The 27,800-nt window shown below is 36.6% G+C and overlaps 1 protein-coding gene across 1 annotated transcript in view; it reads left to right on the top strand.

Moving 5' to 3' along the window:
• Positions 1-27,800, top strand: part of CNTN3 (contactin 3) — a 338,845-nt gene that overhangs the window by 103,209 nt on the left and 207,836 nt on the right. The window contains exons 3-4 of the mRNA XM_059390166.1: positions 13,480-13,606; positions 25,468-25,643. Coding sequence (XP_059246149.1) covers positions 13,480-13,606; positions 25,468-25,643 — 303 coding nt within the window. The remainder of the gene's footprint in view (positions 1-13,479; positions 13,607-25,467; positions 25,644-27,800) is intronic.

The following is a 27,800-nucleotide window of genomic DNA, read 5'->3' as shown; positions in this document are numbered from 1 at the left end:
GAGAAGAACAATAAACGTCTTATTGGCAGGGTGGGGGGAGGGGCAGGGGAAAGGAAGGCAGAAAACCTCCTATTCCTCTAGCAGCCCATTAGATTTCCCAAATGTTTCCTCTTCCAGCTTCTGCCTGGCAGCTAAGGAATTAAGCTTTTATCTTGGTATTTGACTTACTACTTTTCTTTTTATATTATCTGGGTTTACTCTTCTTATTTATGGGACCGCTGGAGACAAAAGTAATATTCCCACCTGTCACTTAAACAGGAAGCAATTTGTTCCTTTTAACTAAAAGGACAGTTAAAAAAAAAAAAAAAAAAAAAAAAGGAGAGCACTGTCTCTTCGTTCAGGTAGATCCGAGCCCCTGCTAGTGATGAGTGACCTTGGGAGACTCTTACACAGAAAAAACTGTTCTTTTCTTAGACTTCATGTGTAGTGGTCAGAGGCCCATGATTTGTCTGTGGAAGGTAGTCAAGAAAGAAAACTCAAGGACCGCGGAAGTGTGCAATGGGGCACGGTGGCACGCAATGGCGTGGTGACTCCTGAATCCATATTCTCTGAACCTGTGACTCCAGTTTTTTACCTGGATTACTTTATAGGGTTTGCTGATATGTGAGAGGGACATGTGTAGGCTCCTTTTTTCATTGCTCTGGTGACTTAGTCATGGTTTATCCCAAGCATGTGAACGTTATTTGCTGTTTCCATCCTATGAATGAGGAAGGCTGATGAATGTTCTCTTGGTGGACTTAAGGAATCCAGGCCACTCTGGGATCACTTACTGCCATTGTGACATTGCTTGGTGTTGCCTGTTGACATGAAGCACTACTAAGTATTATTCAAAGAACATATGCATACTGGGGATGGTATTTCCCTGTTCACTTTTCATCGCAGTGTCCCATGGTCCTCTCGTTCTTAGAACCTCTGCAATATCAAGTGCCGTCTGGATGTGCCTCTGGGAGATTTGTAAAGGCAGATGGCAATCTGTATGTGTGTTTTTATCAGCCTTAACTTTTCGAAGTAGAACTCCTGGGTTTTTAGTCTCCAGATCAGTTTTTCATTTCCAAGTTGTTCTTTTGTCAGATTTTAAAATACGTTCCCTGACTTTTTTGAATAGGAAATGAGAGCTTTTCATTCCCATCCTGTGAGTGTGTGGATACATGTGAATGATATTTAAGCTCAGACATATCTATAAAAAACACATGAAGGGGGCATATACAGAGCTTATTTATATGGATAATTAGGAAGAAAGGCTGTTGAACAATGTACTGCATGGGTTTCTGAGTAGCCATCTATCTTTACTTAAATGATTCTGCAGCATATACGGTGCCACACATGCCTTTTTTTCCCTTTTTGCTTGCTTATGCAGCAAAGCAAATTTAGAATACTCAGTGCTGTGTCCATTATTCCTATTATGGGAGAAGAGAGAAAATAAACATTAGACTAACACTGATATAAAAGAATCTAATGTTTTTTTTTTTCCTGCCTCATGGGGTTTTTGAAAGCTCTTTCCTGCTTTTTTGGTTGAGTTTCCCATTGATACTGTTTTGGTGAGTAATTATTTGAAGACAGAAAGGAGAGTAATACCTGTTGCAGAATTGTCTCCCAGTGAGAACTGATTCAGTAGGTATTATAAAGATTCCTCCCCCCTCCCGTTTTTTTGAAGTTATCACCCTCCATAGATTAATAAGGACCTTTTGTCTTAGACATAATACTTGAAATTATTTGCTCAAACGAGATAACTGAACACAGGTGGCAGTGTTCACAGCTAGTGTGAAGATAAGGACAATGCCTTGTAGATAGGGCGCTCTAATGAGCGAAGCCATTTATTAGACTACCTTCTCATAAATTACCATTCCTCAGTTAGATGTAATCAAAAGTTTGATGCAGGCACTGAGCAAAAAGAGGCAATAGTGGTGATTCACAGACCTGTACCCTTGGGGATAAAAATATATGTTTATAAAAAATAAAAAATAAAAAAAAAGGCAATAGTATCAAGTCTCATTTATTGTACTGCACTGCATTAAAATATTGACTATCTTTTTTTTTAAAGATTTTATTTATTTATTTGACAGAGGTCACAAGTAGCCTATCTTTTTTTTTTTTTTTATATTTTATTTATTTATTTGACAGACAGAGATCACAAGAATGCAGAGAGGCAGGCAGAGACAGAGAGGAGGAAGCCGACTCCCCACTGAGCAGAGAGCCTGATATGGGGGTCAGTCCCAGGACCCTGAGATCATGACCTGAGCCGAAGGCAAAGGCTTAAACAACTGAGCCACCCAGGCGGCCAATATTACTTATCTTTTAATCAAAACCCCTTTAATGCTGATATCATTCCATAACTCAGTAGCTCAGAGAACTTAAATGACTTGCCTGAAAAGGTAGATGGTAGTATTAAGGGGGGAAAAAAGCATGTCTATCTTGATGGAAAGTCATTATTTCTCCCTTAGACATATTCCTTCCTAAAGCAGGTGTTGGCAAACTTTTTCATGCAGTATTTAGATACTAAGTATTTTGGGCTTTGTGTGCCATATGGTTTCTGTCGTAACTTCTGTGCTGTTAAAATGTGAAAGCAGCCATGGACAATACATAAACAAGTGAACATATCTTGTCTTCCAATAAAACTTTATAGATGGACACTGAAACTTGAATTTCATATGATTTTCATGTGTCATGAAACATTATTTTTTTGATTCATGGGTCGTACAAAAACAGATGGCAGTCGAATTTGGCCTATGGGTGTAGTTTATCGACCTCTGTCCTAAAGCATAAATATATGTTTTCTTAAGATCATTTTTTGGCAAGCACTTAGCTTATCATGTGCAAGGTATTTTGCAATGTGGTGTTAGGGAATAAAAAGGACATAGCTTCAGGAAAAAAAAAAAGACAACCTCCACACAAATGACTAAAATACAGATGCATTGGGAGAGTTATAATCCATTGCACTAAATTGCATTTCTGATAAAGTGGGATTAATTTTTGGCTGGTCTACCAAAAGATTTTGTGCCTTGAATAATAGGAGGGAAAGCATTCCAGGAAGAAGGATGGTGTAAATCAATTTAAGATAATTCGGTTGGTAAACAAAGTTATTTTCACGTAAATGTGGATGAATGTCTTGCTAAAAACCCAAGAAGTCTCACTCCCTCTGGGGCTGCCTTCTGGGAAGACTGAGTGTATAGCTCAGTCTGTATGGCAGTGCTGAGTTTAGGATTGCCATGGGAGAAAGGAGGCCTGGTATTATTAGATCATTGATTTTTTTCCTTAAGGTTAAATTTGACTTTATACCTAATACTTTGGGATTTTTAAATGGGACCATTTAATTTAAAGGAAGGTCCCCCCCCCCCCCGAACATTTTATGACCCAAGTTTAATCATTCTGCAGGATAGATTTGGCCCAGTAGCCACTGGCATACAGTTCTGCAAACAAGAATTCTGAAGTATATGTAATGAGTTGCCTCATATACATTTCATAAAATTAAAGAATCTCGCATGTAAAAAGTCCTGGAGAGACAAGTTAACTCAGACCCTCTCTGAAAAGCAAGCATGTTTCCCTAAGGAAAGCTCCCGTTCTGAGATGAAGATACAGAAATGTAGAGTGTGCTGGCAGCTAGCATCACATCCTGACCTTAGAAGATTTAGACTAAAATAAGAATTGCATGTTGGTTATGTGTTAACTAAATTCATGGTTCACATTAACAATTTATCATGGATTTGGGGATATTTTGCAAAGAGATCCATTTCAGGGAACAGTTAAATCTGTGCAAATGCTGACTCCTCTTAAAAGTAACTTGAAGCAACTTCTTTAGAAATCTGAGTAATAAAACAGCCCACCAATAGCTCAACTTTTTTTTTTTTTTAATTTTAGTGGCGAAAGCAACTTTTATGTCCAGAAATGGGGCTTTGTTTCAGCATTCAGAACTTACACAAGAAATGACTGGTAGAGTGCTGTTGCTTTTAAAAGTGCTGTTTATCTACAGCTTTAGTGAAGTTGCACCTGTGTACTTGTATTTTCAGTATTCAGGAGAGAGTGGAAGAATTATAGGTGACCAACATCCTGTAAATTTCTTAAACAAAAATAGCTACCTAATGATGGTAGACACCTGTGAGAACACAGTGGGCGTATTTTTTTTTTTTTTTTGAGATTCATTGATGCAGTCACTTATTTTAGCTTCTATAAGTCCATATTTTTCTATGATGAATTATTTTGCAGTTGGACATGGATATTCCAGTTGGAGATGGGGTATTTGCCTAGGGTTATCTTGAGAATGGCCAAATTCTTTTTTTTCTTTATATTTTTAAAAAGTATTTTATTTATTTGACAGAGAGAGATCACAGGTATGCAGGGAGGAAGGCATGCTCCCTGCTGAGCAGAAAGCCATGTGGGGCTCAGTCCCAGAGCTGAAGGCAGAGGCTTTAACCCACTGAGCCACCTAGGTGCCCCTCTTTTTTTTTTTTTTTTTGATCAGCATTAACATTCTGTAAAGTAAAACCATTTGCAAAGAAGCACAAACACATATTTTGATTCTAACATTAATGTACCAAGTTTTCTAATATATACAATATGATTGGCCTGATTAGGTGGTAGAAGTGTGTGTTTAATATATATATTTAATATATAGTGAATATATTCACTATTTTCCAAAGTTTAACGACTAGGAATAACAAAAATATAAGTGAAAAACAAGTAAAGCCAATGTATAGTAATGATAGGGATATGTGAGCAGAGTACACAAGAATTGTTCTAAGAATTCTGAATGGAGGAAGATTGCTAAGTGGTGATATTAAGTAAAAATGAATGAAAGAATTGAGAGCAGATTTTCCTTAGACTTCCTACATGTGGGGACCTTCTCATACTTATCACTAAATGATTCTCAAGAGTAGCGGCACCAAAAATGTGTATAGAGTATTCAGTTTAACTCATCCTCTGCAACCCTGAGGGTCTTTACTTCTGTTGTGTCAATATTGAGGAAAGCAATAACATTAACATGAGTATCATCTTTTATTCAGAGTGTTTAATATTCACTTAGAATTAGGTGGCTTAGTGGATGCAAAATGTCTAGTACAGGGCCTGGTAAGCATAAGTGTCTGTTTTATCTTCATATGTTGATGTTTGGGACTGTGCATTTGTTTAATAAGTATTATGAGGGATTTTGCCCCATATATAGAACTAAGAAACAATTTTTTTTGGGGGCGGGGGGGAATAAAATCTGTGTTTTTATTTGCCAAGGTTACCAGCAATGCACCATAGCATTTGCTCCCCTCTCCAAGCCTACAGAGAACATAGCCATTTAGCAGGTTTGGGAAGACACTCTTGTCATTTCTACATGTTAGGACCATAAATACTCTTTCCATTTCCAAAGCAGACAGTTCTTTACCTTCACTGCCTAAGTTGGTTTAATTCCTAAATGAAGGAAGTTAAAGAAATACCTTACAGTCATCACAAATACAATAAAAAATAATAATCTAGGACACTGAGGGCAGGACAGGCATGGTTCTAGACCAGGGTTTATCAAATTGAGGATGGAAACTCATTGACGGGTAATAATATTAATGTGTACTTATGTCTGGCATTTAAAAAAAAAAGAATAGGTTAAAGGAGATTGGGTGGAATAGAAGAGAAAAAATGCTATGGCCCAGAATGCAACAAACGTAAGTATTATTTCAAGAGACTCTTTTTTGTCACTTGTATGTGCGTTTACACACACCTGCTGTGTCTACAATAAATCATGATGAAAAATAAATTTTAGTTGTGGTTAAATGAAAAATGATGAGAGCAAATTTGAGAAATTATTTAGTAATTCAAGTTCAGGCAGTTCTGAGACCCCCCAACCCCCATCCCATAGTTCCAGACACTGGTTTTGGCAATGGCTGTCCTCTGTCCTGCTTCTGTGGGTCTCTGTACCTCCCGCACAGCCCAGCTTCATACCCTTAGTTGTTTAGAAAGAAGAAAGCAGGATCCTTGCTGGGAAGAGGGAGCTAGATAGTATTTTATATACACAGACATTTACAAACACTGTGCTGGCTTCTGCTTACTGAGGTGTAGGCAAGAAACAATTATGCTGTTTTCTACTTTATGAGATTACACTGCAAAAATACTACAGAATGCAATCACCAGCTGGTATTACTTCTTAATAGCTTCTCCATTACAACTGATTTATAATAGAAATTCTCTATTGTATAGTTATTTTTTCATAGAAACAATAGCCTTGAAGTGGAGTTCATTATGAAACATCCTTTCTAAAATACATGAAGGGAATCATGCCTGGGCCCCAAAGAGCTTTGACCCAATCTCTTTGGCAAACAATAGAAACCACATACATAATAATCTATTAAAACCTTTGAGGGGAGGATGTCTAAGAAATGTTTTTAAAAGAGTTAATTAATGAAGTCTTCAATTCAGTATGATTGGTGAGAACCTTGTGAATTTGCATATATCAGAGATGTTCAGTGAAAGGTGGTATAAGAGAAAGTGGGGATGTAAGTGGATATTTTTTAGGCACATGAGCCACAGATTGTACACTCTTGGCTATATTGTGCACACATGACACACTGCATCTGAAAGTAGCATTGTAACTTTTTTTTTTTTTTTGGTCATGTGGACTTGCTATTAAACTATCTAGCAAGGAAGGTATAACTCTGGGCTGGGGATTATGGAAGGATGTCAAGGAAGTTCAAAAGCACTAGAACTCACATTCATATGGAGACAAAACATGAATTTGAATAAAGAAAGCCAGAAAGCATTATGAAAACATTTTCATCTGCAAAGACTTCAACCCATCTGCTAAGCCTTTAATCCTCACATACATTATTTTCTGCAGTATAACAATGAAGTGGTTAACTGTTTCATTCAGTTGTAAAGGACAGTTTACAAATCAGAAATGCAGCCATTGGCTAAAAGTATCAAAATTAAATATTGGGCACCCTCAAAATTCTCCCACGTTCTCTTTTACTCAAGTATTGTACAAAGTGAATATTAATCCAGTGAAATAGATAACTTTCATCAAAATATATGATTAGTTCACTAAACGGAAGTGCTAAAATCCAGATATTTTAACTTTGAACACAACTATAATGTGCGTATATGTTTATGGGTGTGGTCATCTGTGTGTGTGTGTGTGTGTGTTTTAAAGACAGGCTGCAATGAAAGAAAAATGCAATTTTTTTGCTAAAAATTTGTCATGACTTGGAAAGGTTCTTCCAGTCACAGGAGGATTTTTTTTTATTGAACATTCATTTCCAGCACCTGTAAAGCCTAAATAGTCCTTTTCAGTTTTTAATTGTCTAATTATTGCACATTGCTTCCCATGCAGTTTCTTTATTTCTGTTTATGGACAAAACGTGAAACACAGATTGAGCAAATCAGGTAGTAAAACCATTAATTTAGCAAATTAAATAATTTTTATTGCTTTCTATTGGTCTCTATTATGCTCTCATACTCCAGGTGTCTGCCATTCTCCAGCACTTTTTCTTATAACATAATTGCTTGATAACATTTCCAGATGTGGGAAATGGATAAATTAGTTATTCCTGGTAAGCATTTTCTTTTTCTTGTTCATCTTAAGTATACTGTATTGCCTTTTCCCTTTTTTTCTAGCATGTTAGTTATAGTACATTCAGCTGCACATGACAAAAACCCATTAGAGGTTTATTTTTCTAATGTGATGTTTGGGCTTATTTGGTTCATGTTGGTTTAGGAACTCAAAGATGTGAGGGCTCTGGGTTTGCTTTTCTGTGATATATATATTTATTCTCCCTCATGGTGTCTTCATGGCCATAGGGGTTCCCAGCATGACCTCCTTCCTCACAGGATAATTTCCATATCAGAAAGGAAATGAAGCAAATTCAGCATTTCCTTCATATTTTTTTGTTTTGTTTTGATTTTTTCTTCAAAATCAGTATAGAGACTCTTTCCTAAAATCTTTTAGCAGGTTTTCTCTTACCTCTTGGGATAGGTGAAATTAAGTCCCCCTCAAAACTTGGGTGTTGAAGTCTTAATCTCCAGGTCCACAGAACATGACTTTTTGTGGACATAGGGTCATGGCAGATGGGATTAGTTAAGATGAAGTCATTACCGTGGGCCCTAATCTATTATGTATCCTTGTAAAAAGAAAATTTGGACACAGAGACATGCATAGAGGGAAGAGGACCTGATGAGACACAGGGAGAAGTCATATATCTACAAGCCCAGTTGACAGGCTTGGAGTAGATTCTTCCCTTATCACCCCCTGAAAAAACCAGTCCTGTTTACACCTTGATTTGAGACTCCAAGTCTGCAGAACTGTGAGACAGTAAATTCCACAAACAACTCAGTTTGTGGTGGTGTGTCATGGTGGACCTCACAAACTAATCCACCCCTCTTTTGTTGCTACTGGTCTCCTAATCCAATCCTCCTTGTCCACCTTGCTTCACAGTCAAGAACTACAGAGTGTTCTAGGAAGGTAGTTTATCTTTTGCTTTCTGTATCTTTAATGAGAGGGAAATTTTGAAGACAACGAAAAAGAGTAGTTAAGAGAGGTTGAGTTATGAACCACCAATGCCTGCTACAACTAGTTTTTCATATACTGTGTTTGGCCTTCAAATATTTGTTAAAGAAATGAATTAAGATTGAATTCTTTATCCTCCCTTGACTTTGGGAGAATATAAATGGAATTTTATTTTTGTCACTTCTATTTGTTTGGGATTTTGTAGCTTTAAGCTACTGTTGAAAAAAAAAAAAAGATGCCCCACTGCTAGAAAATGTTTCCATATTTGTTTGTTTGTTTATCTGTAGAATTGTAGGGCCTAGAATACAGATCTCATCTCATTGGTGACATACTACTTTTATTTTCTCTGACCCAGTCTTGTGCTCCCTTCTGTTTGGTTTGGATGCCTTATAAATAAATTGACTATTCCTTTCTAGCTCTACCTTTTCTTAAATTCTGCTTTAAGTAGCAGTGCCCACCCTAGCTCCCTTTTTGGATTTACCCTCTTCATTTCAAAATATCCTTCAGTTTTGCATCCTGTAGATGTGATGTAAATAAGTGAAGGAAAATAGGATATGCTCTCCTTTTTCCATAGCAATGTCAGAGATACCATCATGGTCTTTTAGGAATTTTATTTCTTTTAGTAAAAGTAATCCAACTTCCTGGAATGCTTTGTCTGTTTCTCCTTGTCAGCCTTCATAAAAATCGTATGGAGTATGACTATTAGAATTGATTGGCCACAGTTTGATCTTTTAGGTGACATTACCTTAGGAGCTCATAAAGCTTGTACTTACATTCAAAGGTAGTTATTCTGAGTAGCCCATGGGTGTTTGGGGGGGAAAAAATAACACCTCAGGATTGGACTTTTGGACTTATTAGTCCTGTTCGGAAATGTTATATGCCCTTTATTTTAGGCTGTAAACGTAAAATGGAGCTTTGGAGCCAGGCTAGCATATCAAAAAAATGCCCCTGTCACAGAAAGTAAAGTTTAGCATCAATCTAAATGTTACACTGAATCCATTTCGTTAGCCAGGAGGCCCCCTTCTGTTCTCAGCCAAGCAGCTTTTCGCTGGTTATGAATATCCATGTGAATCGTTAAGGTTCTGTCCTTTTGAGGATCAAAATTCATTTTGAAGAAAATGAAACTTCAGAATCTCTTCCTTTCAAGTTTATGTTGCTAGCAAGAGATGACAGCCTTATACCCCAGCATCTCTATTTCCCTCTGGTGAAGCAAGAGTGAGTAGTCTTTGTTTCTTTTCAGAGTATGAAGCATGGACTGACCTGTCAGATATGATTATTAATTTGTACTTCCATTTTAGGAGGCTTTTGAATGGCTGCTGATGGTTTAAAAAACCTTTAGGAGCTTTAAATTTCAGAAATGGTGTGTATGTGCCTTACAGGCTGGGAACTCCAGTGTTATCCGGAAATACTGAAGTTGAAATAGCAAGCTGATGGTTAATTTTGCCTTTGACCATATTTAGAACTTTGTGGTTTACTGGAAAGGGAAACACACCAAGAATAGGGCTATTAGGGTCTGCTACCAGGTCTCCCACCAAAAACAAAAACAAAAAACCAAACCTGTGTTGCCAGGTTGGGTTATTTAACTGCTCTGTGCCTCAGTTTCTGCTGGGGAGGCCAAATAACTATAAGATGAAAACACAAGCTCTGAATTAAACTCTTGGTTTTATCAATCACTAGCTGTAAAAACATATCAGCTTTATATAGAGTTATTGTGAGAATTCCTTCATTCATCTTATTCATTCAATACATAAATACAGAATACCTGCCATGTTCTAGGAGTTGGGGATACAACAATGAATTAGATGCAAATAACAAGAGCATATGTGAACATGTATAATGTCTACATAAAGTGAGATACAGCGAGATGTGCTTTGGAACCTCTGTGCAAGGTGGAAATGAGAGGTGGGTGGTGGGACATGTAAGCTGAGCGGATGACATTTATGCTGACTTCTGAATGACAAAAGGAAATCCGAGCACAAGAATAACAAGGGTGGTGGAGGCTGAGCCCATGTGTGGCAACAGTCAGCATGGCCTGCGAGACATAGACAAGAACGGCGCTAGACCTCATAGGGTAGAGGGTGGGGTCAAACATAGCCTGGGAATAAGGAAAGCAAAGTTTGTAATTTCCTCAGTTCAGTGCCTGGCACATAAATGTTAGCAAATTACCTGTGATTGTCATTCTCTCAAAAGGGTGTCAGAATAAAAAGGTTTATGGTTATCTAACACCTTCATTTAAAATTAATAATGGTCTCTAGAGAAGAATTAGAGTATCATTTGGGATATGACTTGCGTTAGAAGATGATGGAATGGACATTTGAATTTTCATTGTAGTCATTTGTAGGAAAATTTTTTAAAAAATACACCTTTTTTTCTCTTTTTCATTGAAATCACCCCCTTCTTATCTTGACCTGATTTTCCTTCTGTCAGTTTCTCTCCCCAGCTTACCTGGGATTTTCAAATCTATGCTATGATATTACTCTAATATTGTTTTTCAGCTCCCCATATATAAGTTTGTTGGAACAAGGATGCAATACCATTCAATACATAAATACAGAATAAAATAGAACAAAATAGATTAACCACTCTAAGTAAATCAAGAGCTATTAAACCAGAAAAAAAAATGCTATGGAAAATAGAAACAAATAGAACAAAATAGATTAACCACTCTAAGTAAATCAAGAGCTATTAAACCAGAAAAAAAAATGCTATGGAAAATCCACCATATTTGTAAATATTTACAAATAGGCATTAAAATTATTTTCAACTTTCTAAGACTGTAAATTTAATTAATGAAGTCAATTGTCATTTTTGTATTTATTTGTTAATTTTTAATGCATTAAACTTACTTAGGGGTGGGAGAATCAGAAAAATGACAACATTGGATTTTTTTGATTATGGGTATTAATAGCTATTTCAAAATCTATTTCTTCTGAAAGTTCTCCCTTTTTATGAAAAAAGGTGAGAACTTTTTCCTAGTGGTGTTTCCCCCTCAGAGGTAAATAAAAACTGGGGGCTAGAGAGAATAGCAGCCTGATTTCTTAAGGTATGGCTGGTATTAGTAAGGATTAACTTTGTGGTGATGTTGCAGTGAAAAGGGTATTCATATTCAGCTAGACTTTAAGGTTTGAGTGCACAGTCTCTAGACTACCCTAGGTCATCTAAGTTACCCTAAGGTATTTCTAATACCAACTGCAAGTTCTGGCTTTGATAATTTGCTAGAGAGTCAGACAGGAGTCACTGAAAGCTAATGTAATTATGATTATGGCTTATTATAGGGAAAGGATACATGCTAAAATCAGCCAAAGAAAGAAACCCATAGGATAGCATCTGGACAGTTCCCCAAAGCTAAGCTTTTGTTGTCCTCAGGATGAATAAACCTCCTGTCATTGATGTATGTGCCTTAGTAAGGAAAGACTCTGGCCAACCAGGGAAACTTACCAAGCCTCAGTGTCCAGGGTTTTTACTGGGGCTTCATTACATAATTAGTGACTCATGATGGCTCATGTAGTTGAGCTCAGTTGCCCAAGTCATCTCACACCTCATGACAAAAATCTCCCACCATCAGTCACAAATTGGTCTTTCTGGTATGGCCAGGCCCCATCCCACAATGTGAGGTGTGGCTGGTCCCACCCTCAGATCCAAGGTGGCCAGACCCCACCCCAAACAAAGGCATTCCCATCACAAATGGCATAAGTTACCTGCCAGAAGGTGAGGGCAAAGACCAGATGAAGGGCAAGGCTTTTTGGAACATAACAGGAGGGTTCACTGCCTGGGTTCTGGACTCAGATGTTCTAGGGTGTGTACCTTCTGCAATGCTGTGTGAACTTGCCCCGTCACCTAGCTACTTTTAGACCCCATGCTTCTCTTCTATTCATTAGGAATAATGATCTCTCTGAAGATTAAAGAACAGATATGGCCACATAGGTTTAATGCACTGGCACCAGCTACTGCTGTTTTCATCATGTCAGTGATTAGTTTCAGTATCATGTTATTTTATTATTCTTGTTATTATGGTAAACATTTCTTGGGAATGTTATTACTACTTGTAGTTGCCAAAATATAAGTTCATAGTTTCTGGACTTTTTTTGTTGCTTTTCTAACTTCTTTTCTTTGTCTGACTACTTGTGAGCTCTCTTTGTTTCTTAGTCTGTTTATTCATTCTTTGCTTCAGTAGGAGTTCCTCCTATTTTACTGAATGCTCCCAAGATAGGAGAGTAAAGAATTTTATTTTCTTTTTTCTTTTTTTTTTTTTTTCCCCTGTGAGTTTGTTTGTTTTCAGAAATGCTCTGGCAATGATTGTACAACTAAAGTGGCATAAGCATTTGTTGATTGCATTACCTCATTCCTTTTTAAATTCATAGCACAAAGACAGGTTTTTATTTTTGTGTATATGTGGAAATTCTCAGAAAATATTTGAGTTTTTTCTTTAAAAGATACTTTCAAAGATACTTCCTTAGGGTTATCTCCTTCTCTTCACTTGGTTAGTAATAAAGTGGAAATACCACCAAGTGCTGAGTGTTTTGAGGTCAAAACAGAAAAAGAATATTGTCAACCTTCAGATTCGCATACATGGCAGATTTTATGAAAAAGATCATGCTGAGGTATTCAGCTAGTCTTGGTGAAGACCCTTAGGACAGAAAGACCTTCTGTAAAAGAATATTCACCAGTGAAAATTTAGGTAGAGTTTATATTATAAAAAGTAATTAGTATCGCCTTATTTATACTTTAAAGGAAATTTATTAATGTGGCAATGTTTTTCAATACTAGTTTTCATTGTTGCATACATGTTACTAGGCTGTCAGCTGTTTCACTGATGCTCATTAGCAAACCACTGCCTGCAGAGTGTGTTCTGTGGACAAGGGAGGCAATATCTGCTTTTTCTTTTTCTTTTTTTTGAAAGAGCAGATACTTTTTACTTGTTTTTCTTCTTTGATTCTAGAATACAGATTTTGCGGTACCTTTTACTTACTATGATTGTTTATTTTGGATGTCTCCCACCCATACAGGTGAGCTGCTCTTGCAAGGTCCAGTGTTTATCAGAGAGCCCAGCAACAGCATTTTCCCTGTGGGTTCAGAGGATAAAAAAATAACTTTAAATTGTGAAGCAAGAGGCAACCCCTCACCTCATTACAGGTACAGTGACAAGTTTGCAAATCCAAATTATGAAACAACAATGTGGCAATTGTAACTTTTTTTTTTTCTGGTTTCAGTATATTCATAGCATCATTAAGAAAGAATACATGAAACTGTAGTTGTATGTCATGATCAGCAGATGTCCTACATAAACATTTGGATCCCTACTGTCTATATTTGATTGATTATTCACTTTGCAAGAGTTCTTGATTTAAAGGAGACACAGTAGAATCTCTTAAATAAACAATGTCCTATTTACTCATTTATAGTGCAATTTAATGTATAAACGTGTTTATATGTAGTCATTGGAATCATATATATGCATTGTGGGGACAAAACCAGATGTTCCAAAGGTATTTAGAAATCATAGTTGAAAAAAAAATACTTTTTAGCATTTAGACTTATTCCTCTACCATTTTACTGACTATGTGTTTGAAGATTCATTAAGTCTAGAAGAATAAAATAACTTCTTACTAAAGTAATTTTAATTATTCCTGGAGAGAAATTGTATTTGTTTAGTAGGGTTTTTTTATGTAAAAGTATGTGTTTTTCAGATTATGTGAATATTTGTTCACTGAAAACCTTCAAACATCACAGAAAGGTGTAAGGAAGAAAGAAGAAAAAAAAAATCTGAATTCCCATCACCTTAAGATAAAAGTATTAATGTTTGGGGGACAATGATAGCTTATTTGGATGGGATCGTATTTACTTTTTTAAAGAACACAAGATTAACAATTTTTACTGTTAGGTGTGCTTAGGTGACCCAATTTAATGAAGAAATGAATTATTTATAAAGAGCATATGCTGCTTTCATATAAGTGGCTACGAAAAAGTGCTTGAGGCACCTTGAAAATAAAATGCTCTTTTGAATACTGTGAGCGTTTGTCTTGAAAACTCTGTTTACAGTATTAGTTTCTTGGCAAAACCTTTTCTATAACCTGCAGAACAAGCACACTTCAGCCTGTATTAATAAAATTCTAAGTGTTTAGAGTAGTCATATAGATCTTATTGAACTTCTTTTGTTTTCTTAATCCATGTAAGTAATAGAAGTCGACATTCCTTGTTAAATTGGGTCAACCTTGGGTTAGAAGGTAGACCTTTGTATTTTTGCATCTGGAAGTAACCAAGGTCAGTCTCTTTAAACAATATTCAAGATGTGCTTATTGAGCACTTACTGGATACTTGCACCAAAATAAACAACAATTCCAGGTTACTGGTCAGAAATGGCAGAGGTGATAAAAAGTTTTCTCTCTGCCTCCTTCTCACCCTATAGAAATAAGAAAAGTACAGCAGGGGATTTAAAAAAAATCAAGAATCTGTAATAATGAGATAGTTCAATTAATCCGATATAAGCAGAAGCAACATCTGAAAATACTTTCCTCTTTGGGGGAAAGATGAACAGATCAACTTTAATAAGATGTTATCCTGGAAACATTTCCCCCCAGCATTTTCATAGGACATTCTACCATTTTCCAAATTTATCCATTTGTTTCTCCCTGAAACAGAAGATTCTCCTTTTAGATATGACTGTAATATGATAGAGTCCATATGAATGACTCATCTGTGGGCTGTTTCTCTGTTGTCAGTAAAGTTGTATTCCTAGCATTTATCTTATGAATAATTTGATGATAAATGTGTTCAGCTGAAACGTCATCATTAGATATAAGATTTTGTCAGGCAGGAGTGTATTTCTAAAGGAAGAGTTTAATTATGTTTGTAAAATTTTACCAAATAGCGAGAAATCTCGAGCTCAGAAATCCAGAAATAGTCTTTTGTTGCAATCACTCCTTTATATATTGCGTATTTATTGTAATGCCAGAGAGTGTGTTTTTAAGCATACTGACAACATGTATAAAATGTGGGTGAAGAGGTTCTGCCATTTACATAGAGCTTCGTATGCTTTATAATGTGCCCTGAGATGTTGTATGTTGCAGTTTAAACAAAATCTGATTCTGAGACTAGGAGATATATGACTTAAATTGATCATCCCTTTTATGCCTCATAATTGCAGAAATTTAACATGCTAAGTATTGTTTTAAAGTACGTTGGTTTGTAGCCAAATAGAGCAGACACTTTCATTATAGCTCTAAAGATTTTCTAAAGTTAAGACTTGTAACCAATATAAAATTCCACTTCAACTAAGGGTTTTTAGTCACTAGAAGTCAAGACCTTGAAAAACCACATTGCGATTTTACGTTGTGAAAATATTAGGCTTTCCTATAATAACTCCATTATTCATGTTATCTGTATAAGAGGTTATACTAATAGAGCAAATGAGAGTATAGAACAATGGAGGTTGTAATTATGACCTTATCTATTTGGACAATACCTTCCATTATAGCCTGTTTTCTTCTTCTAGCTTTTGATGTTCACAGTCAGTCTTGTTACATTCTATAATATTCTTTAAGTATTTCAGAAGAAAATATGCTTGCTTATTCTTATTTTTTTACTATCCTTTAAAAACTACAGATAAATGGTTTAAGTGTGGAATAACACTGAAGACATAAAAATGGGGATTTTCTTTTTTACAGAAAATCAGAGAAATGTGATGTTTTTTATAAGTATTTTTAAATATAAGCAGTTAGATAAATAAATAGATACCGTGGAAGAAAATCAGTGGTTCGTGTGAAATGATAAGTTAAAGACAATCCAAACATGTTTTCTTTGATTCAGAAAAAAGTTTAATAGTCTTAGAAAAGACTATCCTTCGTAAGCCCACAGCCTGTCTTGTAGACTGAGACAGATTTGTCTGATGAGAGATCTTTTCTTGGTTATCCCACTGGGTAAAAAGAACTCTTAATTGGCCATGTTAGAAATCCAAAAGTTCAGAAATTCTCCAGAGAAATTACTTGTGTTAGGGTTTAATTGAGAATTTTATTCTTTCCTTTGCATCTCCCCACCTAAGCCCCAAAGTCTATATTTAAAGGTTAATTAGTATTCATTCTCATTGTAATTGCCGATGACGCTGAGAGAGATTACCCTGAGGGAGTATTAATAACATTTTTAAATGGGAGGGGCTTTCTCTGGCTTTTCATGGGGTTATAAATGCTTACCATTTGCTCAGATGAAAGACCCCCAAATAGGAACATCCATGATCGCTTGTACTGATGTCAGTCAGCCTTTAAAGGAACCACGTATGCAAATGCCTCTGGGGACCAGGCAAGTAACAGAGCTAAAAGAGGTGGGTGTGCCTTAAGAACGTATAGACACTTTGAATAATAACTGGAAACTGTCCAACACTTAGAAGCCTATTGAATCATCATGACTGCTTCTCAGCACTGGCCACTAGTTACCATCCAGGAATCCCAGGCCAGTGTAACAAAAGCTTTTCAAGAGATCTTTTAAAATTCAGGTATTTTGGGGGCACCTTGGTGGCTCAGTGGGTTAAAGCCTCTGCCTTTGGCTGGGGTCATGATCCCAAGGTCGTGGGAACATGATCCCAAGGTCGTGGGATCCAGCCCTGCATCAGGCTCTCTGCTTGGCGGGGAGTCTGCTTCCCCCTCTTTCTCTGTCTGCCTCTCTGCCTACTTGTGATTTCTCTCTCTCTGTCAAATAGAGAAATAACATCTTAAAATTCAGGTATTTTTTTCTTCGGAAACTCTCCTTCAAGTGTTAACTCCACCTTTCTTTTTAATCATGATATAGGCCAAAGAAAATAAGGCTTCAAGTGAACTACGTCCTATGTGGGCTTTATGTTTTCCACATTTAGTCTAGCTTGAGATTGAAAAGCTATGTTGTCCAATATGGTAGCCAGTAGCCAGAAGTTGACCCTATAGATTTAGATCAGTTAGATTAAAAATATATTTTTAAGTCAAGGCAGCCTTCTTTCTTTTCTTTTTCTTTTTCTTTTTTTTTTCCTTTTTAAGATTTTATTTATTCATTTGAGAGAGAGGGAGCACGAGTTGGGGGAAGAGCAGAAGGAGAAGCTGACTCCCTATGAGCCACGACCCTGACATGGGCTCTGATCCCAGGACCCAAAGACCATGACCTGAGCCAAAGGCAGACATTTAACAAACTGAGCCACCCAGGAACCTCTGCACAGCCTTATTTCAAGTGCTGAGTAGGCACGTGTGGCCAATAGCTACTGTACGAGAAGGAACCAATGATCACTTATGCTTCTAGAAAGTTCTTTTGGATGGCACTGCTCTAGACTAACCCTCAAAACCGTAGCTCTTCTGTTTTTTTTCTCCTCAAAAGGAAATAGTCCCAACATTATTTTCTTCCAGCTCTATATGATAAGTAAACTATGTTAATAAGGTACAGTGTAAAAAATATTGATATACCAGTTATAAGGACTAAATATCATTGCAAAATATCATGTCCCCTTCCAGTTTCTCCCTTTTAGGTATGATTCCCTATAATGGAATTTGCCAAAAGTCTACTAAATGCATTCAGTATAAGATAGAAAAATAAAAGAAACTAATTTCTGCTCATGTTTATTGAAAGAGTAAAATGTAAGGAAGTGAAGTCTGAGGTGATTTATTGTCTATACATACAGAGTCACACACGCATATGTACACACACACATAATGTACCACTGTACATGGTACCACATATAGTTAACATATGGGGCTCTATATATGTACTGCATTTGTATATGCTGTATTTTCTACATGTACAATATAAAATATAGCATATGGACTGTGTATAATATACCCTATATTCTGTGTAATAATATCTAATATATATTTTAAGTATAATTTTTATTATATGCAGTTTGTCTCTTACATATATATTGTTGCCATGTAAGATCTAAAGTCACTATTATTTCACTTTTATGCTGCTTGCTTCAAGGCAAATAAGAGGTTTTTGTCCCTCTAATTCTCTTGGCTCTTAAAGAGATACAATCCTTTCTGCTGGGTTACTGGGCCCGATTCTCTGCGTTTATGTTCATGCTCAACAACTTTTAGCATCCTGATTTCTCCAGCTGATGAGTTCTCATCCCCATACCCATAGTCAGGCGCTAAAATCAATGAAATCTGTACATGGTTGGAATAATTGCTAACCATTAAAAAGTAAAGAATATCTATAGTGCCCGAGGGAAGCAGAAGGAAACAGCATCTCTTACCAGGCATTTAAAACTTGTCTACATTACCGTGTCTCTCATGAAGTCTTCTCAGTATCTTCTGTGTTGGGTCTCCTGCTGTGATGATGCCCATTGTATCCTGTGCCTACCTGTATGGTGAAACTTACCAGAATCTGCAATTGTCTCAGTAGGATATAACTCCCTTAAAGATGAAGACTGTATGTTCTTCCTCCTTACCTCCCAAATACCTAGCAAACAGTGCCTGCTACTGTGGAGCATGAAAAAAAAAAAAAAAAAAGGAATGCAAAATGGGAAAAAAACAAAGCAAATTTGGTATTAGATCATGTTAGAAGTCAAGAATGTCACGAAAGATCAGAGGGTGAGAAGTGGTCCATAGTACATTTGATAGCATATTCTAAGTTTGGACTGATTCCCTTTTTTGGCTCCATTTTAAGACAGATCGCCCATGAAGTGACAAAAGAACACGAGGCCTACTTACATCCTTTCCATAGCAGCTGGAAAAAGAGGACGTCCTTCCTGTTAGTGTCATCAAAAGTTCTGAATGCGGTCAGAAATAAAAACATGGCTTATAGTGTGAGCAGTCTATAACCCAAGAAAAATAGAGAAGTTAGTTTTTAGATATCACAGATGGGAGTGTCAAAATTAATTCACACCATTTATTGTTCTTCTTTCTTGTGTTTTTGAAGTGCAGTGAGGAGGAAGGAAAACGTATTGGTCAAAATCAAGTTAAATCAGTTGGGTCACATTTGTATTCTTAACTAATCACTGAGGCCGAGATTGGATTGTTCTGAGTGGCCAGGCCAGGTCACGTAAGGAGCGGGCCCTTCAAAGGGAGTAAGGCAAAGAAGACATGAATAGCAAACCTTATCTGTAATTCTTGTAGGAATAATATTAAGGCAAGAACTGATCAATTGGAACCAGGCTGTAACTCTGTAAACTGAAGAGTTGCTTTTAATCCCAGTGGGTTTTTTTTTTCTTCTTAAATATATATGCTTAAAACTTATCAATGAGTGAGAAATGGGAATCTATGTCATAAAACACATTTTAAAGACTTAATTTTTAAAAACACAACATTGCAATTTAACTCATTTTTATCTTTGGCAATTATTGCTGAAGTCTAACTAGTTATTTTTGGATAAAGTATTGAATATGCAAATTCGAACATTCATTCTTTCAAGGACTGCAATTATTCTCATCACTTCAGTAAACATATTAACAAACATTGCATTTGAACACAAATGCATTTGCTTATTAACTTGAAAGCCGCATCTAAAACCGCAAATTGCTTCTGTGATTAAATTCCTAATTTTCCTGTCAAACCCCAAATAAAGTATTGCCTGTTGATTTAACAAGTGTTTAGTGTGGGCTTATTTCCCAAACCTAGCCCCACTTCCCTAAAGATTTCAATAAATTATTTTGTTCTTCTCACTTTGTTTTATGTTGAAGTCTACCATGTGACATCAGTTTTTTCACCAGCATATTGTTCGTATTTCCATTTTCCTCACCAGATTTGGTGGGATAGGATAGATATCCTGAAGGACATTGCTTTTATATAATCAACGGTGAGATAAATTATATCTGGGGATTATTTTGAAAATCACCTGAAGTCACTCAGTTTTGTTAGTTTCATTTTTCAAAGGGTAACAGTCTCTAACCTTGTCATGTTCTAGTGAAAGATGCTCTTTAGGACTTGGTGCCTTAAATTATACCAACGAGATAGATCTATGCTTATATTCATGATTGTTGTTCACACTAGCGAGGTTTTGTGTAAGATTTACCATCTCCTGTAATAACTAGTATTGTCATAAATAATAACTAATAAGGTAAATGAGAATAAATATGCATTCATTTCTCATCTTTGAGATGTTTATTGCTAATATGGATGACCACAGTGAGGGATGACTATATGTCATGGTTATGGCTAGGTGACTCCACTCATGAAACTTCTATAAGCACCTACTGTGTATCCCCTGTTATGGCTGATGGTGGGAATTCAGTAGTCATGACTGCTGATGACTGATTCAAACAGTCATCGTTCATGGCAGGTCATGCTTTCAAAAAGCATTTTTCAACTCTGAAAGTTTAGGCTTTTCATACTGGTTGAACTTATATCATGTAAATTCATGTTTGTGGTGTGCGCACGCACACACACACACACACACACACATAGTTTGTTCTTTGTATTGGAAGTCAATGGTTCTTCTGCACTCAGTCACTGACGTTTTAGTGTATTTCCCAGAATTAACAAGCATAGTTTTCATCATGAGGAAATAGTAACTGCCAGTTGTAATAGCTTCTGTGTCGGCTACCTTATGCTGTTATATTCAAAATTCAAAACCTATTAGCTCAAGGGCATGCATGATGTTTTAAAGAAATTCTATTTAAAAAAAATGTTTAGAAGGAGATTGGCCATAGACTTCTACCATTCCATTGAACAGGCTTGGCTCAGTCTCCTTACTCTACCTCCCCAGTGTGAGGAGATACCAGCACCTTGCTGTGTATAGGATACAGAGAGATTTTAGAGGTGGACTGATAAGATTCATGTTATCTCAGGAAGGCTAGCAGAGTGTGAAGCCCAGACTTCTCATTCCAGCTCCCAAGTCCTATGTATTGGCCCAGAAGCAATTTCACATATAACCTTCACACCAAGATATGCAAAGGGATGAGAGCTCATCGCCTGAAAATCAGTACATTTGTGAAATATGAATATTAAACCATTTCTCACTTGTGGATTCTAAAAGCAAATCCTAATTTGTGTAGAATGAGCATTTGAACACTGAAGGCTGGCAGTGAACTCATAAGATCATTCAAGAGTGTTACAACATGATGATTATACAAAGGTGCTTAATCTTGTGACATTTACCACTGAACTAAAGCTACAAGGTTAGTTTGTTCCTAGAGCACAATGTAAATGTTATAGGATTGAAATGCTGGTGTGTATGCAGTCTCAAGAGCCATGGTGCTGTCTTCTTTTGCTCCAGATCACTGCATTAAGCCTTTTGGAATGGAATTTGGGTATGCAAATGTTACTTTCATGAATTTTTACACAATTCTGTCATTTCAAAACGATTTCATTCTTGAACTTTAGAGTTTCTCATGAACTTCACATTTGATTCATAAAAGTGGACATCTGCATTTATTACAAAGAATCGTGACTGTGCAAATCTAAAAGATAGTATCTACCTCTAAAAGCTTCCCAAATTCATGGCCTGTGACATTCACCTGTCACACTTGGTTACCACATGTTGTGTTCATGAACTCTGCACAGTTGACTACAATTTACTACAAAGAAGGTTTTTGTAATTTATAGATTTATTGGACACATACTTTGTAAAAGGAGTATGTGTGTCTGTCTTCAGTTTTCCTGAATGTTTCTTGTACAGAAGATAATCTCAGAAATATTTAGAAATCAGGCCCAAATATGAATATTTTGCTTTGGGAACACAAGTACATTATATTCTCAGGATATGATAATTTTTGGAATTTCAGGCCCAGAGATTCCTTACACATTCAGAGTTTAAATAAATACAGCCCTTTCTAATTCACATACTTTCAACAAGAGGAAAAACAATTAATGTTTAATAAGGTATTGAGAAATTTTACATCACCCGGGGATGAGGTCTAGTTAATGATGAATAGTGTTAAGAAGGAGAGAAATAATTATATCACCTTGTTAAGAGAGAATTAGCATTCTTTGGGGTATTTCATGTAAATCTTAGCTCTGAAGAGTTTGTTAAAGTGAAAGCGCTCTTACTTTTGTTATAGCAGAAACATTTAAAAGAGTAGATTTTACCTTTTCACCTAATGAAATAATCTAGGGATTCAGTCTGTATGATGAAGATTGAGCTAAAGGAAGTAAGAAACATTTAAGCATACAAAAATCTTTTCCATTTTGGTTGTTTAGTCAAAGCTTTGGGATGATAGCTTTTAGATCTAAGACACTTACTGAAATAAAGTATTATCTCACATACTTTATGATCTCTTAAATCTTTCCAGCTATTAAACAGGTAAGAAGAAAAGCTTCTCCATGTTTTTATTTATCTTTACAATTTTCCACATAGCCATTGTACCTTTTTTATTCATCAGCTAAACATAAAAGCACAATTTTCAAATGAAGCCATCAAGCATGCTTAGTTAGGCCATAAACATTTTAACTCTAAAGCTAAAATCCTTTTTTCCCATACAAACTCTATTTTATAGGGAACAAAAACACCAAGTACCCTTCGTCATGGGACTCTTCCTTTCAAAAGTATGTGGAATTATGTACATTTCTAGAGAAGTTTTTCCCACTGCAAGCATGAAGTTGCTCAGAAACTGACAAGCCATTTACAGCTTAAAAATTCAACCCTGCCCCACTTGTGATTTATTGTCCTATTGATTCTCTGAAAGTCAAGCCCAGCATGTGTAGGACTATGTCTTCCCCATGTTGTTTGTCTGCATGTGTACCTGCCTGAAAATTCATTGCAACATGGGGCTAAACTTACACATTTGTTCACTTCCTATGGTTTCTATCATTACAATTTTATTATGTATTATTCAGATACAGAAAAGAGATAAACATATAATCTAGTCCAGTATGAATATCCATATAACCACTCTTGAAGAAAGAAAGTCAAAAATCTAAATTTCCTAGTATTTGCCCCCTGAACATACCCCACTTTCTCCATGACATCTTCAAAATACCTTGAAGTGGAGGTTTATAATTTCTGCATGTTTTACAACTTCATATAAATGGTATTAGATTATATTTTATTAAGAGTTTCATGATTACTTGAGATTTTCCATACTAAATCCATTACTTTTGACAGGTAATATTTCATTTACCTTTGCATAATTTCATTTGTGATAATGTTAACGTTTCATATCTTTATTTGCTTTTAGAGCATGTAATATGTTCAGGTTAAATATTTTATATATTAATACAACAATTTTTAGATCGCACATGACATGATGAAAGGACTCTGGACTAGAATTCAGATGAGAACTACTTCTGATCCAGCAATGATTTATGTGGGAACAATTGACATCTTACTCACCTTTTCATTGAAATCTTCATCTATAAAAGGAGTATTAGATTACCCAACTTCTCAAAGTTACAAAGAGCAACTGACATGATTGCTGTTTTTGTTTTGTTTTGATTTTTTAAAGGTTTTATTTATTTATTTAACAGAGAGAGAGAGAGGTAGGCAGAGAGGCAGGCAGATAGAGAGAGGGGGAAGCAAACTCCCTGCTGAGCAGAGAGCCCAATGTGGGGCTCAATCCTAGGACCTGGGGGTCAGCCACCCAGGCACCCCAGTGATTGTTGTTTTAATACACAAAAATTTATAGAACTGATAGTGGTTTCTTTTTACTATAAACATTAAGTCTTCTAGGAGGTAAATAGCTCTAATTTATATAGTGGTGTGTTAAGACTATGGGATATTTCTGAGTTTTTTTTTTAAATTATTTTAATTATTTTTAAAAGAATTTATTTATTTATTTGACAGAAAGAGACACAGTCAGTGAGAGAGGGAATACAAGCAGGGGACTTGGGAGAGGGAGAAGTAGGCTTTCCGCCAAGCAGGGAGCCTGATGCAGGGATTTGATACCAGGACCATGACCCAAGCTGAAGGCAGATGCTTAACAACTGAGCCACCCAGGCATCCCTATTTCTGAGTTTTTAAAGGTGAAGTCTATTTTGATGTGTCAAGTGTGCTCACTGTTTAAAAACTGTTTTTTCGGAATGCCTGGGTGGCTCAGTTGGTTAAGCAGCTGCCTTTGGCTCAGGTCATGATCCCAGCGTCCTGGGATCGAGTCCCACATCGGGCTCCTTGCTCGGTGGGGATCCTGCTTCTCCCTCTGCCTCTGCCTCTGCCTGTCATTCTGCCTGTGCTCGCTCTCTCCCTCTCTCTCTCTGATAAATAAATAAAATCTTTAAAAAAATAATGTTTTTTCTGGAGATACTTTGGTGACTCAATCAGTTAAGTCCCCAGCTTTGGTTCCAGTCATGATCTCAGGGTCATGAGATCGAGCCCCATCAGGTTCCACACTCAGCAGGTAGTCCGCTTGAGATTCTCTCTCTCCCTATTGCTCTGCCCCTCCCCCTACTCTTTCTCTCTCAAATAAATAAATCTTTTTTAAAAGAACCCTAGTTTTTCTGTTTAAAAACTCTTGTTCAAAAACCAGAATCTTCTCTTTTTCCTTTTTTTTCTTCAGGCTTCCCATTGATAAATATGGCTCTGGGGTTAATGCCTTTACTATGTGAGACCCCCTAGGTGGCATTTAGGGTTTTTTATGGTGGTGTACCATTTAGTAAATAGCATTGTGATGGCTGAGAAGAGTGGAGAGTGCCTCAGGGATGGGTATTTACCCAGACAAATTGAAATGGATAGTTGAGCACTTATCCAATTAATTTATTAAATGTGCTCAGTCAGTCTGAATAAATCAAAGAAGTGTGCTCTTTCCCCCCTTCATCGGCAGCATGAGATTGGCCTGAAGTACATGAGGTAATTACCTCCACTTTCTACTTCATCTCTGCCTATACAGACCTAGCCTCATTTTTCCCCTAGTGAACAAATTATTCTCCCCCTTCAGAAAATCATGAAAAATCCTTAAATTTTAGCTGTTATTCTGTTGTGCTTTCACCATGTTTGAATCTTTTGTTTCTGATATGTGGCCATGTTTGAGCTTCAAACATGTCACAATGGAATAATATATTTATTGCCTTTTATTTGTAAGGGAGGTGATGTTTAAAGTCGACTTTATATTGTAGAGTTTTTTTTTTTTTTAATTTAAATATACTAATAGGGGAAAAACCTTGACATTTGTTTTACAGATGGCAGCTGAATGGAAGTGATATTAATCTGAGTATGGAATACCGTTATAAGTTGAACGGAGGAAATCTTGTGGTTATTAACCCCAACAGAAATTGGGATACAGGAAGTTACCAGTGTTTCGCAACAAATTCGCTTGGAACGATTGTCAGCAGAGAAGCTAAACTCCAGTTTGCCTGTAAGTTTATGCTCACCATGTCCAGCAAGTTAACGTTTTAAAAAGTTAACTGACTTTGCGTGGTCATTTTGGATTTTAGAAACAGTATGTGTATTTTATTAATTGAATAAATCATTTGAGGAATAGTTCAATATGATCTTTTGGATCTCTATGTACTTACTGTATGAATCAGAGCTTAAAATGTGTGTGGGTATATTTTCCATTTTACTATTCTTGGAAGGATTCTGTTTAGGACGGGAAAAAGAATCCAGGTAAGAATATGTTCACGGAGTAGCTACCCTGTATCTCATATTGAATTTGAACTGAAAAGACAGTGAAAGAATTGTCAGACATGGTCCTTGCTCTTTGAGAATTTTGAAATTAGAGAATTATATCTGACAAATCTGAAGATATTTAAAGCACAAAGACAATGAAAAAGAAAAGAATGTGACATCTTGTTGACCTCCCAGGCAGTTTGGCCCAGCTCACAGTGACCTTAGGGGTAAGCCTCACTCCGACCTGGCTCTGGAAGCCACCTTTGTACCAGTGTTAATTGGACCTGGGTGAACTCATGGCCCAACCTGAGAAAATCACCTTCTTTGTCCAGGGAATTTAGAATAGGGACCAGAGACCTCATTGAACTTTTTATCTTCCTGAAATATTTTTTGACTACTTTCTACTTTTTGTTTCTTCTTACTAGACTCTCTTCATTTGTTTTAACTATGTATTTTTTAAATAATGCATTATCAGGATTATCTTGGTTATGAGGTTTCTGTTCTTTATACCTCAGTAACTCTGAAATTGGAATGCATGTGTTCTTATAATGGGGTAGTAGTCTCCCTCCATAGCCACAAGCCATTAATAAATTGATTATGTGTCATTTAATGCATGGCTTATTCTGTAACTTTCTGTGTTGTAATGACAATGGCTGGTTTTTTTTTTTTTGGTTGGCTTTATTTTTGATGTTCTATTCTGCATGCTCTGTTTTTCTTACTTATTTGCTCTTCCCAATGTTTTCACTTTGTCTTCCTCTGTGAAAGGTGTTTCTGGTTCTCTGATTTGAAACTGTATCTTTCCCAGGTATTTTGAGGGCCAGGTGTTACATTTATATTATGCAAATTTCAGCTGGCCTCTAAGTTTACCAAGGTGTTCTGTATATACGTCACTAGTAGCCATAATTTTAAATCTAAATTATTTTTTCAGAGTCCCTCCATTTTAAACAAATTCAGTTCCTTTTTTTCCCTTACTATATACTTTGCTGTCTTAATGATTTCTATGGTCTTTGATTTAGATTCTTATTATGCCATTTTCATACATAGGCCATTTTTTTTTAAGATTTTATTTATTTATTTGAGGGAGAATGAGTGAGAGAGAGCATGAGAAAGGAGAAGGTCAGAGGGAGAAGCAGACTCCCCAAGGAGCTGGGAGCCCGATGTGGGACTCGATCCTGGAAGTCTGGGATCATGACCTGAGCCGAAGGCAGTTGCTCAACCAACTGAGCCACACAGGTGCCCTCATAGGCTATTTTGATACACACACACACACACACACACACAGACACACACACAAGGCATACATATGTATTAGGTATTATGTATATATACACGTGTGTATGTATAGAGTAAGTGTATATATACTGTTTTTCTCATGAATAATTTTATATGTGCATATTATTTTTAACCAGAATTTTGCTAGAATCAATGAGATAGCATTGTTTTACCTGGTTGCAGTGCTAGCCACAGACCTCTTCCCATTCTTGCATTCTAATTTTTTTTAATTTCTCAATTTTTAATTATTTAACAGTTAATAAGCTACATTTAAAAATATGGGGCACCTGGGTGGCTCAGTGAATTAAAGCCTCTGCCTTCGGCTCAGGTCATGATCCCCGGGTCTTGGGATCGAGCCCCACGTCGGGCTCTCTGCCCAGCGGTGAGCCTGCTTCTCCCTTCTCACTCTGCCTTCCTCTCACCTACTTGTGATCTCTCTCTGTCAAATAAATAAATAAAATCTTTTAAAAAAATATATATATAACTATGGGGGTGTCTGGGTGGCTCAGTGGGTTAAAACCTCTGCCTTCCCCTCAGGTCATGATCCCAGGGTCCTGGAATAGAGCCCCCCATCGGGCTCTCTGCTCAGTGGGGAGCCTGCTTCCCTTCCTCTCTCTCTGCCTATCCCTCT

The sequence above is a fragment of the Mustela nigripes genome, chromosome 2, assembly GCF_022355385.1.
Source record: "Mustela nigripes isolate SB6536 chromosome 2, MUSNIG.SB6536, whole genome shotgun sequence".
Taxonomy (NCBI): Eukaryota; Metazoa; Chordata; class Mammalia; order Carnivora; family Mustelidae; genus Mustela; species Mustela nigripes.
Note: the sequence above shows the minus strand (reverse complement) of the source record. Positions and strands in the feature narration are given on the sequence as shown.